The sequence below is a fragment of the Moschus berezovskii genome, chromosome 6, assembly GCF_049115385.1.
Source record: "Moschus berezovskii isolate FMDL1 chromosome 6, NW_MosBer_1.0, whole genome shotgun sequence".
In the NCBI taxonomy this organism is placed as follows: Eukaryota; Metazoa; Chordata; class Mammalia; order Artiodactyla; family Moschidae; genus Moschus; species Moschus berezovskii.
In genome coordinates, this window is record NC_142465.1 from 104,238,862 (window position 1) to 104,246,976 (window position 8,115).

At 33.6% G+C, this 8,115-nt stretch overlaps 1 protein-coding gene across 2 annotated transcripts; it reads right to left on the reverse strand.

The window, feature by feature from the left end:
- Positions 1-354: 354 nt before the first annotated feature.
- On the reverse strand, positions 355-7,847 carry LOC129537268 (NKG2-A/NKG2-B type II integral membrane protein-like). Of its 2 annotated transcripts, XM_055396806.2 has the most exons (7): positions 7,630-7,847; positions 7,142-7,240; positions 6,637-6,690; positions 5,965-6,116; positions 2,861-2,961; positions 2,422-2,542; positions 355-532 (listed from the first exon to the last, which is right to left on the reverse strand). In XM_055396806.2, exons 1-6 carry the CDS (start codon positions 7,814-7,816, stop codon positions 2,425-2,427), a joined length of 711 nt encoding a protein of 236 aa, XP_055252781.1. In that variant the 5' UTR covers positions 7,817-7,847; the 3' UTR covers positions 355-532; positions 2,422-2,424. The 2 variants fall into 2 exon arrangements, with proteins under 2 accessions (XP_055252781.1, XP_088693456.1); XM_088837330.1 differs by lacking the exon at positions 355-532 and having other exon boundaries at positions 1,882-2,542.
- Between the last annotated feature and the right edge of the window lie 268 nt (positions 7,848-8,115).

Genomic DNA, 8,115 nt, shown 5'->3' on the forward strand with positions numbered 1-8,115 from the left:
CACAGAAAATTCTCTAACCAAATAGAACTCTCTTTACCATGAGTAGAAATCAATAATCAAAAATTTGAAAATCCTTATACGGTTTTAAATTTGGTCATAAATGTCTGAATAACAGATGGACCATAGAAATGACCACAGTGAATGTTCAAAAATTTTATAAGAATTACAAGATAAATATAAAACCAAATGTCTGTCTTGTGAAGTATTGACTGCCTTATGTGTTTACTTTACAAATGAAATAAAACAAAGCAGTAGAAATCCAAGCTTGCATCACAGAAATTAAAAATGAAAAAGCTAAAATTAGGTGAAATTAAAACCAAATGCAGTAGAAGGAAGAAAACAATAAGTGCAAAATCAAGACAAAGGACAATATTGCAATAGGAAGAAACAACAAGACCAAATGTATTCTTATTGAAAATATTTAATAAAATAGATAAAAAGACTGCTGAAAAAAAATTGAAAAGGGGGAATTTGCAGGGGATTCAGTGGTAAGGACTCCATGTTCTCACTGATGATGGCCCAAGTTCAATACCTGTTTGGGGAAGTAAGAACCACAAGCCGTGAGGTGAGGCAAAAAAACTTTTTTTTGAGAGGAATTAAATCTTTTACATGTATAATAAATAAAGGGATAATATATAGATTTTACAGACATTAAACAGATAAAAAGCAATATTATGAATACATTTTAGTGTCCATATAAAATAGAAAAATCCTAAAATACAAATTACCAAAATCAAGCACAGCAAATAGAAACCTGAGTAAACCTAACATATATTGTAAAACATTAAGTTCATTATAAAAACCTTTCTACAAAATAGTTCTGCATGCTTAGATGGCATTGGTAGTGAATAATAACACTTAAAAATGTAGCAGTATTCTTTCAAAAAGTTTCAGGTAGAAGAAAAAGAGAAATACTTCCTAATAATAGCTTTCATAACAACCTGTCAAGTATACATAACATAACTGAAAACTCAGTTAAAGCTCTTTGTGAATGTAGATGAAGAAAAATAGCTTAATCTAGATATAGCAAATGCATTGATTTTTTAAGAAAATGGGCAACACAGATGATCATTGTGATTTTATTCAGAAATGCAAGATTGGTTTAATGGAAGAAATAAAGGTAATTTACTTCATAATCATTATACAAAGAAAACATTTACCATTCCAACTGATGGAAAATAATGCAAATGTAACATCAACATCAGTTGATTATAAAATTTGTTTGAAAAGTGAGAATATTATGGTTTCACATAAAAAACATGATGAAAAGACCTTAAGATAAATCTCATATTTAAGGATAAAACATTGAAATCTCTTCCTTAACTAAGAAGAGATAGGTACGGAACCTTTACTGTACCTTCTATTCAACTTTGGAAATTAAATTGTAGCCTATGAAAATAAGTCAAGAAAAAAATAATTGCACCTGGAAAAAAGACATGAGCAGCTGTTATATAAAGATATAAAAATCTCATATAAAATCCTTAAGAATAAATATTTGAAATGATGGAATTAATACAAAAATCAGAGAAATTCTTGACTATAAGACCAATATGTAAACCTCAATATATTACTCTTTACTACACCAAAAATTACTAAAATTTAAAAAATAAGAGTGTCATTTACAAAATCATGACTATGAAACACCCATGAATATTTAACATCTCAAAATAGAGAAATGCAAAATCTGACAGGGAAAATTTAAAGAAAACCTAACTCATGGAAGAAGGATAAAGCATATTTACTAGAACAGCCAATACTGTAAAGATGACTCTCTTTACAATTATTTTAAATATTAAATCCAGTCCCAAGAAGTTTTTTTTAAAACAGATTTATTGAGGTACAATTTGCACACCATAAAATCCATCCATTTAAATTGTATAAATCAGTGATTTTAAATATGTTCACAGTTTACAACCATCACCACCATCAATATCTAGAAAATATTCATCACTGATCAAGTAGCAGTCATTTCCTTTCTCATCTCCCCATAGTTCTTGGTAATTGCTAAGCTACTTTTGGTCTTTGTTCTCAAATATAAAATTTTTTGATATTTCATGTAAACAAACTCAGAAAACAAGTGACATTTTAGAGAGTTTGAATGCCATAAACATATTGTTGAGTAAAAAAGGCCAGACACAAAAGGAGTGATATCTATACTTTTCAGTGTGCATATTATATTTCAACAGTTTTTTTAAATTAATTTATTTCTTATTGAAGGAATAATTTTTGAATTTTTATTTTTAAAAATTTTATTTTTATTTTGAATTTTTATTGAAGGAATTTACAGAATTTTGATGTTTTCTTTCAACGGTTTTTGAAAACATTATTAGAACAAATAACATAAATCATTTCAAAATTTATGTAATCATAACATTATTTCCTTTTCATAAAAGATAGTTACTCAAAAGCATCCAAACTCACTTTTTAATTCTCAAACTTATGCTTGCAATTATATGCATTTGGACTCTGACAGCCTTCTGCTTTTATGCCCTCTGAGGATAGTACAGCACAGTTATGTTCGCCAGGTAAATAGTCTGCTATCCTGTTATGGAAAAAAATGCATAATTCTGTTATATTCTATGAAGACAACTCATGAAACAATAGTATTTCTATCTAACTGTAATAAAAGATATTTTGAAAATGGGTAATGATGTTTTTAATAAAATTTCAGTAAGAGTTTGTTATTAGGAAAATGGGCTACAGAGTAGCCTATTTCTGAACATTTATATCAACATTTTATTAACTTTCAACATCTTCTTCAGCTTTCTATAATTCAATGAAAACAAATGTATTCATATTATTAATGTTTCTTTTTTTGTATTTTTTTCTCCTTTATATAGCATTCATTTAAAAAACTTACTTTAGTTTGAAAATTGTACCATTTAGCCACATCCATGGATGACCACGACCTTCACGAAAGACTGGAATCCATGATATAATTGCCAGGGACATCAGAAATTTCTAACCCAAAATAAAGAATTTTCACTTAAATATCACTATGAGAGATTTTTATTAATTTTAGTTTATTTATTTTAATTGGAGGCTAGTTACTTTATAATATTGTATTGGTTTTGCCATACATTGACATGAATCTGCCCCGGGTGTACATGTGTTCTGCATCTTGAACCCCCCTCCCTCCGCATACCATCCCTCTGTTTCATCTCAGTGCACCAGCCACGAGCATCCTGTATCATGCATCGAACCTGTACTGGTGATTTGTTTCACATATGATAACATAAGTCAAAGGATGCATTCTTTCATAGGATCTTCAGTTCTTTGAACAAAATGAGTATGTTAGATTTTACATCTAACACTATAATACATAAAAGTTGACTACAACCAAAGCCTTGGACTGTGTGGATCACAACTGTGGAAAATTCTTAAAGAGATTGGAATACCAGAGAAATTGGTATTTCTTACCTGCCTTACCTGCCTCCTGAGAAATCTGTGTGCAGGTCAAGAAGCGACAGTTAGAATCAGACATGAAACAACGGACTGGTTCCAAATTGGGAAAGGAGTACATCAAGGCTGTATATTGTCACCTTGCTTATTTAACTTATATGCAGAGTACATCATATGAAATGATGAGCTGGATGAAGCACAAGCTGGAATCAAGATTGCCAGGAGAAATCTCAATAACCTCAGATATGCAGATAACACCCCCCTTATGGAAGAGAGCGAAGAGGAACTGAATAGCCTCTTGATGAAAGTGAAACAGGAGAGTGAAAAAGCTGTCTTGAAACTCAACATTTGAAAAACTAAGATCATGGCATCTGTCCTATCACTTCATGGTAAATAGATGGGGAAACAATGGAAACAGTGACAGACTTTATTTTCTTGGGCTCCAAAATCACTGCAGATGGTGACTGCAGCCCTGAAATTAAAAGACACTTGCTCCTTGGAAGAAAAGCTATGACCAACCTAGAGAGCATATTAAAAGCAGAGACATTGCCGACAAAGGTCCGTCTGGTCAAAGCTATGATTTTTCCAGTAGTCATGTATGGATAGGAAAGCTGAGCACTGAAGAATTGATGCTTTTGAACTATGGTGTTGGAGAAGACTCTTGAGAGTCCCTTGGACTGCAAGGAGATCCAACCAGTCCATCCTAAAGGAAATTAGTCCTGAATATTCATTGGAAGGACTGATGCTGAAGCTGAAACTGCAATACTTTGGTCACCTGCTCTGAAGAACTGACTCATTGGAAAAGACCTGATGCTGGGAAAGATTGAAGGCAGGAGAAGGGGATGATGACAGAGAATGCGATGGTTGGATGGCAAACTCAATGAACGTGAGTTTGAGCAAGCTCTTGGAGTTGGTGATGGACAGGGAAGCCTGGCGTGCTGCAGTTCATGGGGTTTCAGAGTTGGACATAACTGAGCAACTGAACTGAACTGAACTTAGTTCTTTGAATAGAATGAGCATGTTAAATTCTAAAGTAATACTAAAATCATAAAAGTTGGAATTTTTAAAATTGCCATAAATATTAACCATGTCTGTACTTTTGATTCAAAATTAATTCAAACATTTATACTTATTAGTTTCACTGTTTTCTAACGTTAATAAGGAAAATTCTTTTTTTTTTTTTTGAGGACCATTTAATAAAGGGAGTATTTACAAAGTCATGAATTAGTTGTACAGACCCCACAAAAGAAGACACTTAGTATACCAACTTGGGGATATCGACAGCTGTGAATGGTATCTAACATTAAGCCTGAGGGATAAGAAGGTGGAGTAATTGCATAGAATACATTCAGTAAGGAAAATTCTGATTCATGTAATTTATTTTTTACCCATGTCAAAACTAATGTAACAAGGCTTTAAATAAGTTTTACGATTCTGTGACGTTCTTTTTTTCTGGATACTGTGAATATATCATTGCGTTCTCTACTATTATATGTTCCTCAGAATTTCAGTTTTAGAAGAAAATTAAGGAAATGAAATTGAGAAAATAAGTGACATGACAGCAGAAGATTTGGTTTTCTGAGTCTGACACCATTCTTTGACTAGATAAACCGCAAAGCAATCTATTTCTGTGGAATCCAGTGGACGAGACAAGGGGTCAGAGAATCATTTCTCTCTGTTACTCCCTGCTCAGTTCAACTGTAGACATGGGAACTAATGAAAGACACAAGAAAGGAGAACCCTGCATGGTGGGAAGAGAAAAGTGAAGAGGTTTGAGACTATCCAGCAGCCCTAATCCTCTGTAATCTCTAATCACTTCTCCATGATGAGAGAACAAGGTGGGAGGTACGGGAACAATAATTAGAGGCATCTTCTATAGGGGACCACAGAGAATGAGATGGCTGGATGGCATTACTGACTCAATGGACATGGGTTTGGGTGGACTCCGGGAGTTAGTGATGGACAAGGAGGCCTGGCGTGCTGCGGTTCATGAAGTAGCAAAGAGTCAGACACAACTGAGCAATTGAACTGAACTGTATCCTCCCCACCATCAGATGAAAGTGACCTATGCCTCTTACTTCCCAGCACCCAATACCTAACCTAACTGTTGGAGGTGGCACAGGTAAACCATTCCTCCTGTGTTGAGAGAATCCTGTAGGTAACACAGGTGAACCTTACAAGGTGACCCATCAGGACACCTGCTACAAGGAGCAGAAGAACTGGAAATTACCAAACGTGCATTAATGGTTTTAAAAAGAAAATAAAGTATCATAAAGTCATATTCCATTGTTTAATGGAATATTCAGTTCAGTCGCTCAGTCGTGTCCGACTCTCCACGACCCCATGAATCACAGCACACCAGGCCTCCCTGTCCATCACCAACTCCCGGAGTTCACTCAAACTCGTGTCCACAGAGTCATTGATGCCATCCAGCCATCTCATTCTCCAGATCTTAAAATAAGCAAACTACAAATATGTACAAAAACACACGTTAATTCTAACATATATAATATTGACTGAATCAAGCCTTTAATAAAGTGTTGGAAACACTTAATATCTTACCATTTCCTCTTCATTATCTATGTAAAGCAGAGTAGAATTCTTAGTAGTGCAGGACATCAAACTTCCATTCAATGTTTCTTTTTCCAAACTAATAGAATAGCAATTGTTGGAATATGTAAACCACTCTTTTGGACAACAACCACAATGAAATTCTGGAGAAAGATTATGAATTACTATTCAAAAGCAATTTGAATTTTAAAAAACAAAAATTAACTTACATGTATGCATAGATATAAACATGTATGTATGTATATATATAACATAGCTATGCACCCTCAAGGCTGGTACACATAAAACAAATTTCACTCATGCATTCACAGTGTCAGTCTCTCAACCCCAATTTATGTCTCTATATAAAGCAAACATATAAAAATATCTCCTCTTTACATGTCCTAAAAATCAAGAAATGAAACTTCTATTTTAGAGTAGCAAAATTATTTGTCTTTTACCATATCACAGCAGGCAAAAATTGGAGTCAATTGCCAGCAATGGATATGGTGATCATATTGTTGCACAGGGAAAAACACTTTCCCATAATCATTATTTACGCATGTTTGTTGCCCAATTTTGTAATTTATCTTCTACCCCTAAATCTTTTCTTATTTTCACTAGCCTAAGATAGAGACAAAACACAAATTGTATTTATATTAGAGCTTTAAAGTCATTATGTACCTTTCTGGAGTCTTGCTATCGGAGAGGAGTTATTCTGCTCCAGTATTACAGTAGCTACAAAATTAATCATTATAAAAATTAACATTGCTCTAAATAAATCATAATGATTTCAGTTTGTGAGTTTGAAATTCAGTTTATTGAAAGCTGATTTTACCAAGAAAAATTAATTGGGTGATGAAGATTTGGTGGAAAAAATATTTTAAAAACCTAAAGGAGCAAATTTTACCACCTCTTACCAATCTCAAAAATTAATTTGTGTTTCTCAATAAGATCTTTCAATCTCTTAAAGCATGCTTTTGAGTTATGAAATCAGAATATCCATATACATACTCTGTGTAATTATCTTGTGCTGTATGTATTTCACAAATTCCAAATAATATTCTGCATTTAGTCTAATTGCATGTATTTTAATGATAGGCACATTGTATAATATTGTGAAATGCTTAGAGGACTGACCATCATTAAAGTAAAAAGTTCCCTTATAGTTTTTAAAAAATGTACTTACAGGGAGTAACAACGATCATTGTCACCACAGTGGACATCAAGACAAGGCAGATGATTCCCAGGATCCCAGCAAAGAACTTCTCCGAAGGTGATGGTGAACCTGCAGGGAGAGAAAAGGAAACAGTGAGAAGAGAGTGAAGGAGTGATGGGGACAATTGCTTAGATTTTACATACATGAGAACCCATATGAACAGGAATTTATGGATATAAACTTGGACCCCAACCCATTTCTACCACTGTAATCTTTCTTTAATATATGTTTCATTTTCAGTGAATATAATGCTGAATGAGTTGTTGATCAAAGACTCCAAATTATAGCAATGCCAGAGTAAAAGTAGTCTTCCAATTTCACATTAGAATCCCGTAACCAACTTTAAGCTCCCTTTCTCAAAATGAAAAATATGCGAGCTTTTCCTCTGCTCTTCCTCCACACCTCTGCACCCCAACTGCACATCCTACAACAGTTTCATTATGTGACTAGTGTTTCACCTTTGGAGTGGTAGTTCTTGTCATTTTCATGAAGATTCTGAGGAGCATTTTGAAGATTTAGTTCTGCATATGTTAATTCCTGCTCAGTTATTGAACTGGAACTTTTAGAAATCTTAGGTTTCATTTGCTGTCTCTTTGAGCTCTTGACTGCCTTCGGTTCTACATAGGTTACTCCTTGGTTATTCATCTTTGCAGCTGAGTGAGGTCAAGGATCATGCTCTAAGTGAACTGAAGAATAAGTGGCGTAGGTGAGATAAGAACCTTAGTATAATAAGATGGGTGGGGCAAAGAGTTTCGTGCTCACTTTGCAGCTGAACAAACGTAAAGCCTGCTTCTAAATTCCTCAGTACTTTAAACAAGCCTTTCATGAAAGAATACTTTTTTAAAAAAGATATTCTGTATTTGACAATATATTATTGGCTGAAACAATGAAAAGCAATAAATTAGGGAGCAATAAAGAAGTTCATGGCTAATAATATCCTCACT